Source organism: Triturus cristatus, chromosome 2_1 (assembly GCF_964204655.1).
Source record: "Triturus cristatus chromosome 2_1, aTriCri1.1, whole genome shotgun sequence".
NCBI classification, from domain to species: domain Eukaryota; kingdom Metazoa; phylum Chordata; class Amphibia; order Caudata; family Salamandridae; genus Triturus; species Triturus cristatus.
This window is the reverse complement of record NC_140581.1, coordinates 566,934,618-566,958,493: the sequence shown is the minus strand read 5'-3', so window position 1 is coordinate 566,958,493 and position 23,876 is coordinate 566,934,618. Positions and strand designations below refer to the sequence as shown.

The following is a 23,876-nucleotide window of genomic DNA, read 5'->3' as shown; positions in this document are numbered from 1 at the left end:
ATCAGATATATGGCTAGGTCAGTCGCGTAAACACTCTATCATGATCCGTATGGTTGACTGTCCGAGGTGAGAGTTAAGCCACATACCCGTGACAAATGTTCCTAAGATTGGGTAAGGGTGACAGATACTACAAGCTGAGGAAGTGAGTGGACAGGAATTTGGGATGTATGCTAGTTCTTAAGTTCAGTTTTTTTATTTTCAAATTTGCAAACAGTACACTACCAAGCAAGCACTCCCCTATCGACATTATGCACCACAGACCCAATATGGCCAGAATGTATGACACTTCCCAGTTCTTTCACAAAACGTCACTGGCCTAAGTAACCAGATTAAGAGAGGCACAGTATTCCAATACCTCAAAAGGCACCACACACCAGTGTTTCTACTTCAAGAAGAACATATTTTCGGCAACAACTGTCCCGTCCTGTCCGGAGGTGGATATACTAGAGTATACCACAAAGGCTACACCACATCATCTAGTGGGACTGCCATCATTCTTCATAAGCACTTCCCTTTATACAACACCCTCTGCAGATTCATTGTGATAGACGGACAAATAGTGAGACATATTGGACTATTACCTCGGTCTATGCCTCCCAAAACCAATAGACTGCTCCCTCCTCACACTGACGGACATCCAGTCATTCTCTGGGAGGCATTGAAAGCAGTCCTAAGAGGACAGGCAATATCCTACCAGATGGCAGCTAAATACAAAAGACATAGTGGACATCACAAGCTGCTACATTACCCCTCAAGGGCTCATGCAATGACTCAATATAAAATATATGAAGGCAGAGACAAAGCAGGGAAACGGTTACATTGGTTGCTCAATAGGAAATAAGCCCTACGCCTGATCCCTAGCATCATACTACCCATGAGCAGCATTATCACTAATCATAATTTAATAGCACAGGAATTTGCAACCTACTACAAACAGATATTCGGAGCAAGCCACTCAGGCACAAGAGCGTATACACACGATTGTGTATGACTTGATCCTTCCACACCTCCCTGACATGGACAGTCACAGTCTCGAAGAAGCGCTCACAGCAGCTGAATTATTGGCAGCTTTCCAATTCCCCACTGGTAAAACACCTGGCCCCAATGGTTACCCCCCGGGACTTTTTTTAAAAGGTTTGTCTCACACTTCACCACGCCACTGCTTGACATGTATACAGAAGCTCTGGAACAGGGAGAGCTGCCGCATGACTTACGGGGAGACACGTTTTCTGTCACTCTTAAGCCAGACTCAGAAACCTCCAGACCAATATGACTCATACAGGCACATTTTCTTACTCAATATTGAAACCAAAATCCTAGCAAAGGTGTTGGTGATGTGACTAGCAGGAGTGATCATGATCCTGGTCCACACGGACTAGAGTGGATTTATGGCATGGCGCAGTACACACCACTGTCTGAGATGACTAAATACTGCATTGGCACTAACTAGAGAAAGAACAGACAGTAGAGCGCTGAAATGAAAAGACTTTGAAAAAGTATTTGATTCAGTAAAATGGAAGTTCATGTTTCGCTTACTGAAACAAATGAACTTCGGACCACACTTCCATCGATGTGTTTTGTTACTCTACTCTAGGCCATGGGCACAAGCCAGAGTTAATGGAGAAGTCGCCCCAAGCTTCCAGTTAGCTCCAGGGACCAGAAAAGACCATTTATAAGCCCTCCTCATCAGCCTGACCATTCAGCCACTGGAGGAATGCATCACAGGAGACACACAACTCAGTGGCTTTAAATGGCCAAACTGTCTCAAAGACAGGGTATCGCTATACAAGGATGACATCCTAGTTTACAATGGTAATCCTGAAACTTTCCTCCTAGACTGATGCACATGCTCCAAGTATGTGAGGATGCCCCTGGACTCACAGTCAATTGGACTAAATCCACCTATGTCCCCCTGACAGGGAATCATGACGATATACGGGCTACCACCCAATTACAGTGGGCAGACTGACAGTTCAAGTTCCTGGGCATGCACATAGGCCTGGAAAAGCAATTGGCATGGGATCTAAATGTAGTCCTGCTCCTTGCTAGGATCAGACAGGAAATGGATGCATGAAAAGCTCTCCCTCTAAACATAGCAGGCAGGGGGACACTGTTCAAATGATTTTGCCACCAGGGCTGCATTATACATTACAGAATTACCCCCTTGTTATACACCCCAATTCTTTCAAGACCTGCAGTCGGTGCTGGTGAGGTTCCCCTTGGCTGGACAACAACCACGCATATCTTTTCGTAAATGTGTCCTTAACCTTATGACAGGGCCTGGGAATTGCAGACATAAGGCTCTACTACTGGGCCAGCCAGATAGTCCTTTTAAATGACTAGCTTCATATGAACTGCAATGACCCGGAAATAGCCATTGAGATGCGTGTGCTGGAGCAGCGCGTTATCTTATGCCTCCTATACATCCCGGGGCAGACAGCAACCTCATCCCAGCGACCCATTGGAACCAGGCACTGCAATAGAATAAATGGCACATGGGGCCAACTGCAGAAACCCTGCTGTGGAATGTAACATGGCTACTCCACACAAACAACTTAGAAGGATTATGAGCATTGGATGCCACTGGCATCTCTAGGCTGGGAGATGTATGAAAGAAGACAATATGCTCATTTCAAAATGTATGTGCAGTGCTTAATTTGTAAACAAAATAAGCGCCAGGGTCCCCGTCAGCTTCTGACACCTATTTCAAATTGCATGCGCTACCAAAGACAGTACAAGCACAACTACTAAGCATCACACTCCTACAAGTGTGACAAATTAGACTATTCCATGCCCCCAATGCTATAAGAATGGATTGGGTGGTAGGTATTAGTCATTTTCCTGGACATTGAATGAATATACAACTATTGTTGTCCTCATCTCTAAATTAGATATACTGCGCCACCATGTGCCAGACTGTCATAGGTCTCAGTTTTGAGAATTAAGTGCCGGTGCCAAGTACCAGAAACCACTGGCTCAAATTAAGCATTGCTTAAGCGACCCTTCCAAAATGCACAAATCACCAAACTACCGCTATTTATAACTCCAGCATGCACTGGAGGCATCACTGAACCTGGCACAGACCCTGCCACAACACAACCTGCTGGAAGCACAGGTCACCCAATCTAAAATAACATGAAAAGGAATCACACATCTACTGTACACTGTTATTCAGTGCTAAAGTGCATATGCTCTCTCCTTTAAACATGGTATGTGGTCTATTACTGTTTGCCTTTTTAATTTACCTGTACGGCTCTTGAACAATGGTATCCCATATACCCAGGGCCGGAAAATTAAATGTTACTAGTGAGCCTGCAATGCTGCTTGTGCCACCCACAGAAGTAGCCTTTTAAAACTGTCTCAGGCCTCTACCACTGCAGGGCCTCATTGACTTGCCATTTAAATTACTTGCCAAGCCTGAAACTCCCCTTTTACCACATTTAGGTCACCCCTTAGGTAAGCCCTAGGTAGCCCCTATGGGCAGGGTGCTGTGTAGGTAGAAGGTAGGGCATGTGTCTTTATTGTGTGGCATGTCCTGGTATTGACAAGCACCCTATTTTGTTTTTCACTACAGTGAGTGCTACTCCACTCATAGGTAAGCATTGGGAATTCACTTAAAAGTCTTTAAGTGGAAATTCCTGATCTGAAAGGAGTAGCGCTGCCATGTTTGGTATGTTTGGAATAGTGTTAATAAATCCTGCTTATTGGCGTAGGTGATTTTTTATAAATATTGTAGAAAATCCACTTTTACAAAGTGGGCATTTTACTGTGGTCATGACTCTTGTGCCTTTTAGCCTGACACTACTCTTTGACTAGGGAACAGTGACAGTTAGGCTTTGTGCATACTGTCAAGATAGCCATCACACAGGAAGGGTTGGGTGTCACAGGGTTGCATCTGCATTCATCTACATACTGAATGGTCTTCATGGGCTGGGAGAGAGAGAGTTGGGGCACACTTACATTTGTAAAGGCTGGGCCCTGTCCTTACACAAAGGGCTTGTTTACCCCCCACTCATGTCGAGAGCCAGAGCTGGAATTGAATGGGGGTGTTGTGCACTTCTAAAAGTTCTTCTGAAGTCACCTATACATCAAATACATTTTGAGTATAAGTACAGGGGCTCTGACCCCACGATTTTGGACACTTCGTGGGACTTGTAATCAGACACTGCTGGGTCTACAGACTGCATATTAGCAGATGGAACTGTTATGCTGACAAAAAGCACCGCCATTTTTGCCAGACTTGCTTATTGTGCTGACCTGTGGCCTGCTGGCCTACAAGAAAGACTACCACTTTGCTACAAGGACCCTGATGTGCTGGGCTGCTGCTTGTTCTCTGCTTTAGTGCCCCCGCAGTTGTTCTCCAGGCGTTGGTTCGCTGCTTTCCCCACCACTGTTTGTTTTGATGACTGGGGACTTCCCCCTCTTGTTCTCAACTTAGCGCGCAGTGAGTGCTTCAGTTTGTTCCTTGGACAAGAAACTAGTTCATGGAGAGCGCTTGATACTTTCCCTTTTGGGCTGGCACCAAGCAAGTGCAGAGTGTTCACTTTGCTGTATATTTGAAGGAGGAGCGCTTTTGGTTGCAGATAGCACTGCCGTTTTCATCAGCATCATACAGCGAGGCTGAAAAATTACCTGCTTAATTGTGCTCTGAGGCGCTGCTGCCCTGAGAACAGCCGAGGGGGAATCATCGTAATGTCAAGGAGCCCTAGAGATACTGATGCCTCGGCAGACCTTATCATGTGGTTCTGTCCAGGGCTCCCATTACAAGCGTCATTGAAGCTTCTCTGGCCTTGCCTAGGAGATCCTGGGAGGCCTCAGGATGGAGTGAGACTCACCCCAGTCACGTGATCGTGCATCGGTCCGACGTCCGCGCTCTGCTTTCCCGCAAGGCCAGGCTGGCCGAGAAGAAGACGGTGCTGCAAACTTAAAGCAAGTGTCCCAGTCTGCCTAAACGGTCGTGAAGCCCCAGTGATGGCTGGCTGCATCTCCGGACGAGGGGCCAGAAATGGGGAAACAACCTTTACAACGCAACTATTACATCGCACTACACTTACAGCACAGGCATTACAACGGAACATCCTTTACAACGCATGACACTACAACGCATACCATTACAACGCATACCATTACAACGCATGACACTACATCGCATGTCACTACAACGCAGGCATTACAACGCATACCATTACAATGCATACCATTGGAGTTAGAATAGTAATTTTTAAACCCTACACTATCCAACACTTACCCTACTGTTGCACCCCCTGGAGTTAGAATAGTAATTTTTACCCCTATACTATCCAATACTTACCTTAAATGCAATGTAACATTATGCGTTGTAATAGTATGCGTTGGAAAGGTAGTATGTGATGTAATGGAATGCGTTGTAAAGGTAGTTTTTTTAAATGCGTTGTAGTGTCATGCGATGTAATGGAATGCGTTGTAGTGGATGTTGCGATGTAAAAAATGCGTTGTAAGTGCATGCGTTGTAAAAGTATGCGTTGTAACGTCATACATCCCCAGAAATGCCATTGGGAGCAGGGAAGCCGGCATCTCATAGTACGAGGAGTGTACCCGCCAGGCTCCTCTGTAAATCACCTCGCCAGGAGATACTGACATGGGGCAGCTGCCATGTTGCAGAGCTGCACACAAGGGGGACCAAGGGAGGCCTCCCCCACTATAATCTACAGTGTGGTGCTCCCCTACATCTGTGGGAAATGGGACCGTTAGGGGCACTTGTTCCTTTTTGGTGGCATTACCAGAAGAGTCCTTGAGGAGGCCTCCCCAGTCGGGAACTGCAGCAAAAGGGAAAGTCCTGGAAAACCACCATTTTACCAAATTCCAGGTAGTAGGAGCAGAGATACCTTTGGCCCTACACTTTGCTTTGAGTGCCACTTTACCGTATAGTGTCTAAAAGGAGCACAAGAGCACTGTGCTCAATAACGTTATGGTGATATGTATGGTATTGAGGTGTTCATGGGGATGCTTTAGTAATTCTAAATGGTTTGCGTTTTTCTGCCTTGATGTGAGGATTTATGTTCTGGTATGCCTTATACTGACTGGATAATGAATACGCTTTAAGGAGCTGCATAATATGCACTGTAATGTTTTCTTTCATGATGTTTTGCAACGCAACAGTCATACTTTTATTGCACACATTGTGAGGTTTGGGACAATTGCCTAATTGGCAAAGTAATCACTGAGGTATGATGTGTTGGTCTTTATTTATGCATGATATACTTTTGTATTTGTATATAATATTGTGTGGAGTCTTCTTTTGTGGTACATTTATTGTTTTACTGGTGTGAGGGTGTTGAGCAAACGCTTTACACATTGCCTCTGGGATAAGCCTGACTGCTCTAGCCCAGCTACCAGGGGGTGAGCACAGGTTATCTTTGGTGTGTAACTTACTTGCCCCGACTAGAGTGGTGGGCTGTGCCTGGCTTAGATGCATACCCTAGCTAACCAGAAACCCCATTTCTAACATGAAGTATGATGTCACTGTGTGTTAACAAGCCCAACATTTACTCAGTGTAGCAGGCCAAAAGAACATATAACAGCCAGATCAGAATTGATCACCTAGCTGTGCACTTCAAAAGGGATTCTACCTTTCTTAACATGAGAAAAATAGATTTTTTTGTCATTATTATTATTATATTACCAATGATTTAGCACAATGAAACAACAACCTGGAGTTAATATGTATCTTCACAAATGTGTATATAATCTGAAGGTTACAGAGTCACATTTGGAGATTCAATTTATGTTTCATCATTCCCAGTTCAACAAATCAAGTACTGCTGAGTTGGGAAATGTCTACGCAAGTTACCTTACAGAGGTAGAAAAAATGCAAAATGTGTTGTAGCAAATGTTATATAAAAAGTTATTATTAGTGGAGGTATGAGTAGTAGCATTAATAATGTTTTACTTACTTGATCGATTTTGAGCTCCTTCTATCAAAGAAACACTTGTCAATTCAACGAAGACGTATTCTGCCTTCTCTGGCTCAGCATCATCTAGTATAGGCACATCAAAGGTGGCATTGCTCAAATTGGCTGTAAAGATTGCAGACCCTGAAATCGGCACATAGTCTCTCCCTTGTGTCGCTCTGGCTGCGTTAGCTGGAAAGTAAGGGGACCGGTCACTGTCCAGCATCGTTCTGTATGTGACTCTCACAATGCCCATTAGGCCACTCAATCTAACAATAGTTAAGGTAATGTTTTTTGTTTCTTCCTCAACTTTGATGGGTCTGTTATTTGCAGAAAAGATGAAAAGTCCATAAGGATCATCATTGGCAAGCACAGTTAAAGCAGCAGTGGTAAGAGCCCCCAGCCGGCCATTGGAAGCATTTGTGATTGAAACAGAAAAGGTTTTATCCAACTCTGGGACATCATCAGGCGAGACCTGCAGAGTGATGTTGGCCTTTCTCTGTCCTATGCCAAAGGTGATATTGCCATGGTTAGACAACAAGTCTCCTGATGGATCAGAGTTGATATTCCAGTACAAGGTCACAAGAGACAGTGCACCCTGCTCACGTACAACCTGCAAGAAAAATAGGCATGTTTAAGCTAAGGAATGTATGGCTTATTACACTGACCAAAGAACATCTGCCTCAACAACTGCAGTCACAGGCACACAACTTCTTCACATGAGTTCTGGTACTGATGTTGTTCTATGAGGAAATGTATGGGCACATCTATGGTATTAAATAAAGTCATTTTTCATAATTAGCATTCTACTTCATATGTTGTGCATTTAATTTTGTTTGAATTGACATATGATGCAGTTTCAAACTTGCTCTTGTAATGTTTTTATTGAGATGAGGTGAAAAGCGTTTAGAACTAATTTGAGTGGAAGAAGCTGGAAAACACCAGGTGAGTCACTAACTGCTGGAAGTGGTCTCAACAGACTTGCGATTGCACATATTACCCCAACCCTTCCATACTTTTCAAGTGTCAAATTACGTCAAATTTAGCACACAGTGCTGCCACTTATGTTGCCCTTCAGAATCTAGTTTTCAGCATTAAAATGTTTCATTTTATCAATTAAAGTCTGTGAAAGACAAGGATTATTTAATCCAGAGTTTAAGTATGCATTGAACTAGCATAGTTTACTTCACCAGGTGCGCGCTTGGAGAAAAGTCGTATCAGTTTAGAATAATCTTACAGTAGTCGATTAATAGTGAACTCGTTACTAAGGGCCCGATTTATATATTGGCGGACGGCCGATTGTACTGCCAGGGGGACGGAGTAGATTACTCTTTCCACCGGGGAACAACCTTTACAACGCAACTTTTACAACGCACTACCTTTACAACGCATTTTTTACAACGCATAATCCATTACAACGCATGACATTACAACGCATACCATTACAACGCATTTTTAAAAACTACCTTTACAACGCATTCCATTACAACGCATACTACCATTACAACGCATACCATTACAACGCATAATATTACACTACACTATCCAACACTTACCCTACTGTTGCACCCCCTGGAGTTAGAATAGTAATTTTTACCCCTATACTATCCAACACTTACCCTACTGTTGCAACCCCTGGAGTTAGAATAGTAATTTTTACCCCTATTCTATCCAACACTTACCCTACTGTTGCACCCCCTGGAGTTAGAATAGTAATTTTTACCCCTATACTATCCAACACTTACCCTACTGATGCACCCCCTGGAGTTAGAATAGTAATTTTTACCCCTATACTATCCAACACTTACCCTACTGATGCACCCCCTGGAGTTAGAATAGTAATTTTTACCCCTATACTATCCAACACTTACCCTACTGATGCACCCCCTGGAGTTAGAATAGTAATTTGTACCCCTATACTATCCAACACTTACCCTACTGATGCACCCCCTGGAGTTAGAATAGTAATTTTTACCCCTATACTATCCAACACTTACCCTACTGATGCACCCCCTGGAGTTAGAATAGTAATTTTTACCCCTATACTATCCAACACTTACCCTACTGTTGCACCCCCTGGAGTTAGAATAGTAATTTTTACCCCTATACTATCCAACACTTACCCTACTGATGCACCCCCTGGAGTTAGAATAGTAATTTTTACCCCTATACTATCCAACACTTACCCTACTGATGCACCCCCTGGAGTTAGAATAGTAATTTTTACCCCTATACTATCCAACACTTACCCTACTGTTGCACCCCCTGGAGTTAGAATAGTAATTTTTACCCCTATACTATCCAACACTTACCCTACTGTTGCACCCCCTGGAGTTAGAATAGTAATTTTTACCCCTACACTATCCAACACTTACCCTACTGTTGCACCCCCTGGAGTTAGAATAGTAATTTTTACCCCTATACTATCCAACACTTACCCTACTGATGCACCCCCTGGAGTTAGAATAGTAATTTTTACCCCTATACTATCCAACACTTAACCTACTGTTGCACCCCCTGGAGTTAGATTATTAATTTTTACCCCTATACTATCTAATACTTACCTTAAATGTAATTTAATATTATGCGTTGTAATGGTATGCGTTGTAAAGGTAGTATGCGTTGTAATGGTAATGCGTTGTAAAGGTATTTTTTAAAAATGCGTTGTAGTGTCCTGCGTTGTAATGTCATGCGTTGTAATGGATTATGCGTTGTAAAAAATGCGTTGTAAGTGCATGCGTTGTAAAAGTGTGCGTTGTAACGTCATACATCCCTTTCCACCTGGTGGAGGGACTGACCGTCGAATATGTAAATGACCGCCAAATTGGCAGTCATTTACAAAGCGTTGGCAGGAACCGCCATCAAGGAGGTTCCTGTCAATGCTCTTCGCTGTTTGGTGCAGGGCTCCGGCTACATGACGGAGCCCAGCACCAAACAGTTATATTTTTTATTTTCAAAAAGAAAATCCTAAAACTGGATTTTCTTTTTGAAAATAAAAAAGAAATCGCCCCCTCGCCATGGGATTTATCTTCCATGGTGAGGGCGTATTATTCCTTTTTCACCGTCCCTTACCACCAGGGTTTTCCTGGCAGTAACAAAATGGCTATACATCTCCCCATCCTAATTGGGTGGGAATAGTGCTTAATTTATGAAAAAAAGAAATAAGTGCCAGATACCTGTTCAGGAGGCCACTGAAGCTTGCACCACCCATTGCCACTGTCAACACTGCCACTGACAATATCTACACAACTACAAATTAAGAATGCTCAAAGCCCTCAAAACTTTATGAATGGGTTGGGCGGCAGGTATTAGTTGTTTTTAATGCATTTTAAATTAACTAACTACTATTGTTCTGCTCGTCTCCTAACAGTGCCACCATGTTGCAGCTGTCATTAGACAATTATGTCATGGACAATTAAGTGCTGGTGCCAAGTTCCGGATCCCACCAGCTCAAATTAAGCACTGGGTGGGAAGACATATAGCTATTTCTCTAATGGCCCTTGCTCCGTCAGGCCTTTGGAGAGGTTTGGCTATGGCAGTGATGGAGTAGTCACTGCAGTAGCCAAACCTATGGCTCACCCACATCTAAATTGGGTGGGTGGGCCATTATCTTGGTGAAAAGCATACACAGTCACTTTTATGATGGAGTATGCTTACCATCACCATATAAATTGAGCCCTTAGTTCTTAGCCCAAAAGTAATTTTGTGTTGACAGAAGAGTAATATATACTAAACAATAAGAGATGAGGTATCTGGGGATGGCACCAGGAATCAGGAAATAGAATTAATGGGCCAAGTTTATAAAAATTTGAAATTATGTAAGGCATTGTAATGCAGCCAGACTCATTAGCGGTAAGATAGCTGACAAATGGTAAATATATCTGAGAGGGATTTAGAAGTGCATTCATGAGATTTCAAAAGAATTTAAGCAAACATTTTGAGACAATCTTGATACAATAAAAAACAAACTTAATATGCAAGGAAATAGTCACAGCAGTAAAATAAGCATTCCATGTAGATGTAACATTCTCAGATAGCAATAGTGACCCTAATAATTGGTCATGATAACCTGTTCATACCTACGCTCTGCAGGCAAGTTCATTATAGTCAATGGCGCATATACTATTTGCCGTATAACCACAGACTCCTCTATTGATTTTACTCATACCAGAAGAGTTTCCAGTCATCTTCGCACCCACCATTTGTCTACTGGTCAACATAAGTGTTTTTCTGGAGTAGACTATTTTCTGTTAAATAGACTGCGAAAATCAACTTCACAGGAAAAGGTACACAATCCACGTATATTGTATCAGTTCTGGTGAGAAAAGTGTTTCCTCTTGTTTATGAAAGGTGAGTGTGATCTTTATCAAGAATTAATTCTTCTCTTCCAAATGATAATTTTTTCTGCAGGTTTCAGAAAAGATGTTGAGTAAATTCAATTTAGAAATGAAGACTCTTTCTCCGTCATCAGCACTTACGACTACCACCAAAGGTCATTATTAGAAGCCAAATCATAGCACATATGTCACCTAAGCAGCTAATGGAACTCTTGCATATTTAAAGATTTGGAAATAGATAACTCCTCTAGGAAACTTGTAGCACTTACAATACCAAATAATTGTCTGAACTATGCACATAACAAGGTCTTCGTTAGTAAGGCAGAAATGTGATATTCAGAATGAAACAAAAGTGCAGGGGTGCACGGATAACACTGGCATAATGTTCGTCTACAGAGTTAAAAAGCTAAATCTAATAGTAATATCTCTTGAACTAATGCTAAGTAGTTGGAAAAGGCACTGGTTATGATGGCATTAGTAGGCAATTGTGTGGATTTGAAAAGTGCATGCAAAGAGGCAGGTGAATCTGATAGACAATGGAAACTTCTTTAAAACTATCCCCTGTTCTTGAATTAATCCAAAATGTGCTGAGATGTTATTAGAAAGGGGAATCGCTTGGGATGAAATCAGTAGTGCAATTAAGAATGCATTCAATGATAAAATGCCAGGCCATCAGGGTCTACGAGCAGAGGCTATAAATTGCTGGAAAAAGTATTTAATAATGGAATGCATAATATTTATATGACTAGGTATAAAACAACAGACATCACTACAATTGTTATGTAGTGTAACTAGCAACTAGCGTGTGACAGCTATCACCACACCACTATTCATTGTGATATTAAGAGTGTTTCCAATGTCTGAGCTAGGATTGTGGCAAACGCTATGGCGACTATGGGTCTGATTCAGGTGGTTATCAAAGAAACTATACTTAGTATGATTATTGAGTTACATATGGAAAGGGCCTTTAATAATGTGTGATGGGATTTTTTGCTTATAGTCTTGGAATTTATTGGTTAAGGCAATGCATTTGTGTTTCATCTTAAGAGTTGTTTCGAGTGGAACTCTACAGGATTACTTTCCTGTGGTCCTGAGTCTCTGCTTATTTCTGCTCCTCTTTGATTTAGTCATTGATTTATCCCCTGGGCAGTATACAATGGACAAACCTTAATTTTATTGTAATTAACCTGCATGAACCAGGAGTAATAGCATTTGTCTTTGTAGATCAATTACTGCTTATTACATCTAAAATGAGTGTTTCAGTGTCTATTATATTAGGAGCAGTTAAATGGTATGTACATAGAAATCAAAGAAGATATGCATCGATGTTTGTCATTGAAATGAGGAATTTTAATGATTAATATTTCGTTAAGAGTATTTATTCAATATTCTTTTATAGGAAAATGAAAATCCTAACATCTCATTCATAAACATGCTGGTTTCAGTTTGCAAGGGATGCCTGAAACACCAAGCTTACATATTGAAAACATTTTGCTTTAGGCAAACAGGTTTTTTGGTAGGTCAGACTACCCTTTGTGTCTTGTTGCATGTAGTTTTAGATATTAAGGTCCCACTTAAATTAATTTTACTATTCGAAAGGTGATAATACCACTTTACACCTATTATTTTCACAAGAAACTTTTTATTGTGGTTAGGAGTCTAGGACAATCTTCATTTGCTCTTGAGAACTCAGATTCATGGCAAATGCATTTGATTTGCAAGAATGATAAGCGTAGATGGTGGTCTGAGGTAGACTGTCAATAAGGCACAATCAGGAAAGTATGAAGACGTCCTTAATTTTGGAGATATTGATGCAACATGCTTCCTTCTAAACCCTGGAGCTGAGGGGACTGAATGGATGCTGCAACCTTTCTACATTTTAAGGGATATGTAAAGTGGCTAACCCCGCCTTTGAGGGGGGCTGTTGGCAAAATTAGAACTGTGTCCATAAAATAAGATTTTTTTTTATTTGAATGCTAACCTTGCCTAGTCTTTCCAACCTTAAACCTTGTGCTCTTGGGCAGTTGGTAACAATTCCCTTAGAAAACCTTTCTGACTCTATCATCTTACTTAATTAAAACTCTCAACTGGCCCCCCTCTTTACCTTTTTCTCTCTGTCTCCATATCTTTAGGTATGTACACCCTCTCTCAACTCTCTTTACCTCACTTATATCTAAAAAACTTGTGTTTACATCGCCTCTCTCCCAATAAACCTATGTGCCCATCTTTACATCTGTACTTACCTACCTTTCTCTCAAACTCAACTCTCTAACCTAATCCCTCTAGCTCTCTGTTTAACTTTCTATTCCTCACCTCTCTCCACTGCTCTTTTGACCCTCTGTGCACCTCACCACTCTCTCCCTCATCTCTCACTTTACCTTAAATCCTTCTCACTAGCTTATCTCTCACGACCCCCCCTCTTTCTTTCTCTATTTAATGCTTCAATTAACCTGATCATTTGTTTGCTATCTCACTTCATTACCTCCCTTCTCTCTCTTTTTTTCTGTTGACTCCACTTTTTATTCTTCACTATCTTACTCCTTCCTAACTACTAATCTTTCCTCTACCTCTACCTAGTGTTCTCTATATCATAACCTAGCCTCTTCCTCTCTCAGTTCTAGCTGCACCTCACTTTCTATTTCAACTCCTCCTCTACCCCACTTCTCTCTCTGCCTTCCCTCTTTAATCATCTACCACCCTCTGTGTCTTTCTAAATCAACCCCTCTCTCCTCTCAGTACATGCTTATCATTGTCAGCTCACCTTCTCTACTTCACCTATCTCTTTACCTCACCCTTTTATACATATACACCTCACTACCTCACTTTTCTGTTTGTACCTCTCTGTCTACATTGTCGCTATCTCACCATCCCTCCTTACTTCTGTAGCACCATGCATTACTTTCTGTACTTCACATGTCTCTTCCTTACCTTTTTTCTATCTGCATCACCACTTTCTTTTTACCCTGCACCTCTTTCTCTCTCTGCCTCACAACACTCCATACCTGAACTGCCTTTCTATAGCTAATGTTGCTCCTCTACCTTGCCACTCTCTGTACAGCACTCACTACCTCATCTGTCTGCTTCTGCCTCTCCTATTTTTCTACCTTATCTCTCTTGGTGTACCCCACCACTCTGCCTCTCTCTATATTTCATTCTCCTTATTGCTAGATCCCTCTCCCTCTGTCTAAAACCTTACATATCTCTCTTCCTTTTTCTCTACATATGTCTTTCTCTCTTTACCTTATGCAGTAGTAGCTCGCATCTATGGGGAGAGGGGGCAGGAACACGAGCGCAAATGTTAATATTAAAAAAAACGTACCCGAACCGACGTCTGCCGTTCTGCACTCCGGAACTCTTCTCAGGAACTGGAAACAGTGCGGGCACCAATCCTGATGCTGCTCTCATGCTGTGAGAGTAGCACCCTGATTGGAAGAAGCAGCCTAACTCGCCGCTCTTGAGGACACTATAGCCCTGCACTTACTCTGAGTTCAGCTGTCTTAAGACAGCTGGGTTAGAGATTTCAAAGTGTGCATGTGTGGCTGGCCACGGCAAGACAACCGACCAAAAAGACACTAGCCCACCCTCCTCCCTGCTGCTGTCATTCTGCAGTGGCCATGCCTCCGTCCTGACACTCCATTCAGGACAGGGAGATCTAAAAATAAAATGGTAATGAGTTACCATTTTTTATCTTTGGGGCTAATTTAAGTGGGGCGGTGCTCCTCCGCTCCAGCGGAGAAGCCACCCCGACCTTGTGTCGATTCTTGCCTCTCCTATCTCTCTACCTCATCTCTACCTCCCTTCTCCCTCTATTTAAATATCTTGCTATACTGTTCTCTTCACATCAGTAACAGCCTAGCCAGTGATGTGTACACACAGAAAGAAAGGCATTGGTCTGGTTATCTATAAATCTTTTGGCTTTGCCAGTGTTCATTTTCTTATGAAATGGTTTTGTAAACCATTTTTCAAAAATCATTTGAAAATGGGCACCTATTTTATAAAAACTATTGAAAGATGGGTGTCCACCTGGATACATATGCTCACATGCGCATACACAGGTGGCCATCTTTCAAAGTTTTTTTTTTACAGATGTTATAATATTCAAAGATTGGAGCCTGTGCATGTGCATGCAAAATAATGGACAACCATTTTTGAATGGCTTTAAAGTCCATTCATAGATGGCAGTGCATACATACGCATGGGTCACCATTTATTAATAGTTTTAAAACCCCTTCAAAAAAAGACAATGAAGGCCTGGTAGAAGTGTCTGGAAGGCTGCCAAGCCCAGCAAAGTAAAAAACTAAAATGTTTTAAATAGTTTTTTTCCCAAAAGGGCACATTGTTAAGTCTTTGGCACTGAAGGGGGTTATTTTCTGAATGGGTGCGTCTGTAGGATATTACTCACACAGTTGGGAACCAATGGAATTGACTTTCCCTTTTCCTCATGTTATACGCTGCAATGTGCAGAAGAAACATTTCAATAATATAGCAGTCCAGTGGATGACCTCTTGGGTAATGACATACCTTAAAAGAAGAGTGTCTAGGCAGGGGAAGACAATTAAGGAGAAAATTATCAGATTTCCCTTATGGAATGTTAAAAATCCTCATAATAGTGCCTTGAGTTTCATTGATGCAATGTTCTGAAGGGGGGTTTAATTTGTGATAAGCTATTGAAGCTACAATTTGAAGTAGCATGTGCACATTTATTATTTAAAAGGCTCTATGCACTAGTCCACTAAACATCCACCAAGTTACCCTTGTCTATCCGTTCAACAAGTGGCAGGAACATGCTGGTTAGACATTGAATTCCATGAAAAGTATTGATTTGCAAACCAAAATGGAATCTAGATCACAAAATAAATGGTTTTATCTATGGGTGATCAAGCTTTCTTTTGGTACTCTTTGGCTGGCAGACTTTGGGCAACTTGAACATTTGACAGGTTTTGTGGGCCCCTGTTTTCTGAAAGTTCGAAGCATAATTCAATAATTTTCAGCATCACACGATATTGAATTAGGTGAACATGGAAATAAATCAAAGTTGTTCATCTTGCTCGTGCCCTGAAAATTCCTTAAGATGGTGATGTTTTAACCATTGCTCCGAGATTGATGTGGGAGGGACACTTCAGATGGGAGTCTGCTTTAATTTCTGCTCACAAACATTAAAATCGGGCTAAAACTATGATTTGTACATTGTTTTAGTCCATCTCTAGGGGCAGGATGATGTGAAATTGCACTTAGCGCGCTGCCACCAGCTACGCCACTACACATCCAGCATGGCCACTGTAATGGCAGCAGCGGTTGTGGCACAATAAACATTGAGAGAACGGGTGTGGAGTTTGGAGCAGCGTAACAAATGCTGAGCAAGGTGGCCTCCTCTAACTACCCCTAACTACCACCTCTTAAGCTGGTGAATCATGGGCGGCGCACTTCCAGTAAATAAGTCCTCAGCCGATGCTGATGTAAAACGGCCTTTCGCACTACACCCTACCTCAGCCTCAAAACGGTTTGTGGAGGTAAAATGGTCACTCTCTGCCGGAACGAGAGATCTAGAATAGATATTAGAGGATGGTGGAAAGGAGAATTTCGACACCAAAGGCTTGACACAGCCTTGATAAAGATTGGATGGTATGCTAGTAATAAGAAAGACACTGGGCTCCATTTTTTTCTATCATCAGGTTGGAAGATCTTGTTTTATCCGTCCCCCTTTTTTGTGTGTAGAGAAGAACTGTGTGCACCTAGAGACATTGACAGGTTGGAGGAAGCATTCAAAAGGCTGAAAGATATAAATAGGGCCTGACTGGCTGTTTGGCCTAGAAGGGTGAACATTTAAATGATGGCGTGACAAGGCCAATTGGGTTGTCTATCTTTGGAACTGATCTAACCAGCAAATAGTTGGATTTTAAAGAATACTTAAGGGTAGCCAAAACAGAAGAATACAAATTATTTCCTATGCCCAAAAAAGGACCCATGATAGCCGCAAGAAATCAGACTGGAGGTCATTGCAGCCAGAAAGTCTTTGTTTGAAAGACTATAGCAACTTACCCTGAAGTATTGGCGGTATTAGTAGACGAGAGAATGAAACGGGGCGCAACAATGGTAGTTAAGACTAAAGCGCTCTAGCTGGGAATGTCCTCTACTGTATTGGAGTCAGTTCTACCTGCTGCCCTACTACTAGCCATAGGAGATCTGGAAGAACTGGGAGAGCAGCGTGCCCAGGAGTGCGCAACTGTTTCGGAACATTTGCAGAGTGCACAGAGGCTGACCAGCCACAGGCTCAATTGTTTTCTACACCACCAACTTTGGAGAAAGGAATAGAAGGGGATGGTGCCAGATTGTACTCAGTCTTTAGCATTAAAGCATTCGGGAATGCCGTGATAACAATAATGGAAATAAGACATGGGTGAGACAGTGCTAGCAGTGCCCTTTGGGGTAAGAGATTGGCAGATCATAGCAAGAATGGAGGTGCAATCCCAGATGAAAATAAAGGTATCTCCCCCATCTCACAGTTGTTAGAACTAGAGTTGAGTGGTGATGTAGGGGGATGGTAATCAGCTCAGCCAAGATCTTAGCAATGCCAGTAACTTAGATACTGCAGTGCTTCAATCAGAAGCTAGATCACCTCACGTATCTATACTTCATCCACCGTGCCAGGCATCTCAAGCCCCTGCCACAACTCCAGGATGAACCAATGTTGTAAAAGACATGCTTAAGGCTGCAGAGACTCTTGCTCATATGGGTGCCACGCTCTCCAGTATTAAAATAGAGAGATTGCTGACAACTATATTTGAGGAAATACAGGAGCTAAAACAAACTCAAAACTTACTTGGCTCAGTCCCTGAGTGGAAAAATGTAGGAAATTGAGAAGAAAACAGATTCTTGCTCAGCTCAATTGGAGGAAGTAAAACCACGGGTCTCTGTTTTGGAAGACACTCAGGGAGAGCTTAAGTCAGTAAATGTCTCCCAGGCTAAGGATAATGAGTAAATTAAACTACAATTGGACAACCAGGAGAAGCACTCAAGGAGATCAAATTTGCATTTTGTGGGTATTTCTGAGAGAAAGGAATTGGCATCCTCCCTTGTAGAAGTTATAGAAAGCTTAATTAGAACTCATGTTCTTCCGGAGTTTAATGAGAATCTCACGATTATGAGAGCGCATCGTGTCCCAATTATGAAGTATGCTAATACTACGTGACCATGCATTCTGTTAGGTAATTTTGGGAACCTTAATGTTCGAGAAAAGGTTCTCTTGCAAGCGCCAGAACAACGGAGTTTCAAGTCATCAGATGCCACCAGTTATACTTTTTGAGACATCAAAGCATCAGAAGGAATTAACTAATGCAGCCAGCAAGGCTAAAGTTAATGGTGCATGGGATGTTTAAGATTTTTCAGGAGGCAGAGGCAGCAAAAAAAAAATCTTCAATAGTCTCAAAGAAATTAGGTTACTGTAGTATAGTTTATGGTATTTCTAGGCATTTTTTCTGGTCTATATGATGGAGGAGGTGTTCTTTTCTTAGTATATTGGTTGTGGGGAGTGGCAAAGCTGGAACTTCGGCACTGAGTGCAGTCATCGCACTTGTAAGGTGAAGGGTGGGTATGACATCCAAGAAGAGGATGAAGAACTTTCATGGGTGCTTAAAAGGGGGACAGAGAGTGGATTGCTTGGGTTGGGAGTTCCTGGAAAGGGGGCGAGAGGATAGAGAGAGGGGCAGAGGCAACAGCTTGTTAGTGGAGCTGCTGCCTGGGTTAAAAAAGACAGTTCTCGCAATTCAATTTTTTTTTCAGAAATAGAGGATGGGCAGTGGGAAGAAATAGGATTTTGGAGATGGGGATCATCTGTGCAATATGGCAATACATGTCTAATAGCGGATTTTAATGGATGGGTAAAGTTCAGTATTTTGTCTATGAATGTAAACGGACTCAATAATGGAAGAAAACGTAAGGCCATTCTTAATTGGCTTGAAAAACAGAATCTAACTTGCATTTTTACAGGACACACATATAAACAAAGAGAAAGAGGGGGTATTTCCATCTCCGTTGCACTCCGCTACTTCAGCAGCGCGCAGACGGGTTGCAGTTTTAGTATTAAAGTACAAGTTACTTACCTTCGGTAACGATGTATCTGTAAGAAACATTAGTTAGTTAGATTCCTCACCTTAGAATATCCCCAGGCGTCAGGCTGGATCCGGAAAGATTTTTGTAGCAATACCCCTTGCGCGTCGCTAGGCGTCGTCTGCAGCTCCGCGTCCGTCGTTGGCGTCGTGCGCCGGAATGACGTCGGAGTACTTAGACGCCGCCCTCGCGCGCTGACGTCAGTTCTTGTACATAGCTTTCCACGCCAGGAACGCAGAGCCAGCAAGAGACCGACACTGGTGCCAAAAAAGTCTAGGGCCCTGAAAAGGATAACCTTAACCCTAGATGACGGTTCGCAGAACGGGGAGGATGGGTGGGTCGGTGAGGAATCTAACTAACTAATGTTTCTTACAGATACATCGTTACCGAAGGTAAGTAACTTGTACATCTGAAAGAAACACGTTAGTTAGATTCCTCACCTTAGAATAGATACCCCAGCAATACCAACCCCGGTGGTGGGTCTGCGAACCAAGATCACACCAGAAAGTCTTGGAGAACAGAACGGCCAAAGCGGCCGTCTCTCCGGACTTGGCAGTCCAGGCAATAGTGCTTGGCGAACGTGTGCAACGAGGCCCACGTCGCCGCCTGACAGATGTCCTGCAAGGGAACTCCCCGCCCCAGGGCAGTAGTCGCCGCTGTGGCCCGGGTGGAATGGGCTCTCAGCCCAACAGGAAGGTCCTTTTTTGCCAAAGAGTAACAGATCGTAATACACAAAACGACCCACCGTGAGATGGTCCGCTTGTGTACAGCTTTCCCCTTCTTAGCGCCAACGTATCCAACAAACAGTTGGTCGTCCACCCAGAACTGTTTGGTGCGATCCAAATAGAAGGAGAGCGCACGTTTTGGGTCCAGACGGTGGAGCCTCTCCTCTCTGGAAGGATGCGGAGGCGGAAAGAAGGTGGGCAAGGTGACAGACTGCCCGATGTGAAAGAGAGTCACCACCTTCGGAAGAAAAGAAGGACGAGTCCGGAGGACAACCTTGTCCGGATGAACAGATAGAAAAGGAGGCTTAGACGACAGAGCCTGGAGCTCACTCACCCGTCTAGCCGAGGTGATAGCTACCAGGAAAGCAGTCTTAAGAGTCAGAAGACGAAGGGGACAATTGTGAAGAGGCTCTACGGGAGCACACATTAGAAATGTCAGGACAAGATTCAAATCCCACTGAGGCATTACGAAAGGGACAGGAGGGAACATGTGGGTAATGCCTTTAAGAAAACGCGAAACTACAGGGGACTTGAAAAGAGAGGGCTGATCAGGAAGCCTCAAGAATGCAGAGATTGCAGACAGATAACCTTTCAAGGTGCCCAGAGCAGAGCCCTGCTGGGCCAAAGAAAGAAGAAAGAGAAGAGCCTCAGAAAGAGGGGCGGAAAGGGGATCCAAAGCCTTTGCTGTGCACCATGCCACAAATTTGTTCCACCTGCAGGCGTATACCGTTTTTGTGGAGGGACGCCTGGCTGCCAGAATGACATCACAGACATCAGGAGGCAAGTCAAATGGCATCAACTGCCGCCGTTCAATCTCCACACATGGAGGTGGAGGCTGGACAGGTTTGGGTGAATGACCGCCCCCTGTTGCTGCGACAGAAGGTCCTCCTGAAGAGGCAGACTTATCGGAGGATCGGTTAACATACTGAGTAGCTCGGGATACCAGTACCTTCGTGCTCAATCCGGAGCCACTAAGATGACTTGGGCCCGGTCGCGCTTGATCTTCTTCAGCACTCTGGGCAGAAGTGGTATAGGCAGAAAGGCGTACAACAGACCGCAACTCCACTCGCGACGAAAAGCGTCTCCGAGCGAGTGCCGCCTTGGAAATTCCAACGCGCAGAACTGCTGACATTGTGCGTTCTCTTCGGTGGCGAAAAGATCTAACCAAGGCTCTCCCCTCTGCAGAAAGAGACCTTGCGCCACGTCCGAGTTCAGACGCCATTCGTGATCCATCATGCACCAGCGGCTGAGTTCGTCTGCTCTGGCGTTCAGAGAGCCCGCCAGATGTTGAACCACCAGGGTGATGCCCTGGTGTTCCAGCCATGTCCAGAGGCGCAGAGCCTCCTGACACAGGGTCCACGACCCCACCCCGCCCTGTTTGTTGCAATACCACATGACGGTGGTGTTGTCCGTGAACACCTGCACGACACTTCCCCGGACAGAGGGAAGGAAGGCTTTCAGTGCAAGCCGGATCGCTCTCAGCTCCAAAAGGTTGATGTGGAGTTGAGTCTCCGCCGGAGACCAGAGTCCTCTGATCTCCACCTCTCCCATATGCCCCCCCATCCCAGGAGGGACGCGTCCGTCACTACTACGTGCTCCGATTGGGGTAGGTAGAGGCATCTGCCGCTGACCCAATCGCGGTCCGTGAGCCACCACTGCAACTGCTTCGCAGTGCCCTCCGAGATCAAGACATGGTCGGACAGGTTGCCTCGATGCTGGGCCAACTGAAACTTCAGGTCCCACTGCAGAGCCTGCATACGCCGCCTGGCGCAATGCACTAACAGGATGCAGGAGGCCATCCACCCCAGAAGCCGCAGCACCAACCTGACCGAAACCCAGGATAGAGGCCGAAAGATGGGAATCAAAGCCTGAATATCCCGGACCCGCTGTTCCGGAGCATAGACCCGGAACTGCGCCGAATCGAGAACCGCTCCGATGAAAAGGAGCTTCTGGGAGGGACTCCGGTGCGACTTCGGCATATTGATGGAGAACCCCAGCGAATGCAGGAGGTCGGCCATAGTCTGGAGGTGGGAGACGACTTGCTGGGGCGAGCCCGCCTTCAACAACCAGTCGTCGAGATAGGGGAAGACTAGAACCCCTGATCTGCGCAGATGAGCTGCGACCACCGCCATCACTTTCGTGAACACCCGAGGGGCACTGGTGAGGCCGAAGGGGAGCACGGTAAACTGAAAATGCTCTTGGACCACCGTGAACCGCAGGTAACGCCGATGGGCCGGCAGGACGGGGATGTGGAAATAAGCGTCCTGCAAGTCCAACGCTACCATCCGGTCTCCAGGGTCTAAGGCAGCCAGAACCTGAGCTAGCGTGAGCATCTTGAACCGCTCCTTCCGAAGGAAGGCGTTGACGTTCCTGAGGTCCAAGATAGGGCGTAGGCCCCCTTTGCCCTTCTTGGGAACCAGAAAGTAGTGGGAATAGCAACCATGACCTACTTCTGGCCCAGGAACGCGCTCGACGGCCTATTTGGCCAAGAGGGCTGTGACTTCCTCCCGCAGCAGATTCAAGTGATCCTCCGACATACAGTGGCACTGCGGTGGCATGGCTGGAGGGGTCATCTTGAAGGGGAGGGAGTAGCCCCTTCGGACGATTTGCAGCACCCGCCTGTCCGAAGTAATGGACCGCCAGTGGAGCAGGTGATGGCGAACTCTGCTGCCCACCGGGGTGGGATGGGCCTGAAAGCACGGACTAGGAGGGCTTTGAAGCGGATGCTGCCGGGGGGGATGTGGACTGACCAGCACGTTGTCCTTCCATACCGCCTCGGCGGAAACCACGTCCGCGCGCAGGTTGATTTTGTGGCCGGTGGCTCAGCGGACGTGAGGAGGCGCCCCTTCCCTGGCCACGAAAGGCGGAAGTTTGCGGCCGTGGGGCGGAGAGACCCAAGGACTTGGCCGTAGCCCGGGAGTCCTTGAAACGAGCCAGCACACTATCCGCCTTATCACCAAAAAGGCTAGTGCCATCAAAGGGCATGTGCATGAGAGAACTCTGGACATCCCCCGAGAAAGACTTGGATCTCAGCCAGGCGTGACGCCGGAGCGCCACTGTGGTGGAAATCGCCCTACCCAGCGAGTCCGTGGTGTCTAGTCCACACCGTATAGCATGTCGTGCCGCATCTCGCCCATCAGCAAGCGTCTGGGCGAGCCGTGTCCGGACCTCCACCGGACACTGGGGCAGCACGTCCTCCACCGCATCCAACAGAGAGTGGGAGTAACGGTCCAAGAGGCAAGCGGTGTTCAAAGACCGCAGCCCCAAACTCAGGGTCGAGAACAGTTTCTTCCCTCCGGGGGAGCGGACGGGATGAAGGACTGGGAAGTAGAGGCCTGGATAACCAGACTCTCAGGGGTGGGGTGTTGGGACAGGAAACTGGGGTCGCCCGGAGGAGGGACTGTGGAGGGCTTGGACCAAGTGCCCTGTAGAACGTCGACGAGGGCCTCATTGAACTGCAGCAGAGGCTCAGTGGAGCTTGCTGTCAGTTGAAGCACCTCTGTGAGGACGTTAGTCCTCACGGCCACTGCAGGCAGTTCAAGCCCGAGGGCTTCGGCCGCCTTGCGCAGCACCACTGAAAAAGGTGCACCTTCCTCCGATGCCACAGTCGGAGGAGAGATGAAGCCAGTGTCCGGGGAGGTATCCAGACCACTGGCATCCCCCAGTTCGTCTGCCCAGTCCTGTGAAATTTGGCCCTGTGCGGCCAGAGGGTCCTCAAACCCCTCCCAGTTGCCCCCGTCATCCAATTCCTGATAAACAGGAGGAATGATCGGAGCCGG

The 23,876-nt window shown here is 44.9% G+C and overlaps 1 protein-coding gene across 1 annotated transcript in view; it reads right to left on the bottom strand.

Annotated features, from left to right (window-relative positions):
- ADGRV1 (adhesion G protein-coupled receptor V1) overlaps positions 1-23,876 on the bottom strand; it is a 1,990,932-nt gene that overhangs the window by 1,444,130 nt on the left and 522,926 nt on the right. The window contains exon 28 of the mRNA XM_085632468.1: positions 6,933-7,542. Within this exon, the coding sequence (XP_085488594.1) occupies positions 6,933-7,542 (610 nt within the window). The remainder of the gene's footprint in view (positions 1-6,932; positions 7,543-23,876) is intronic.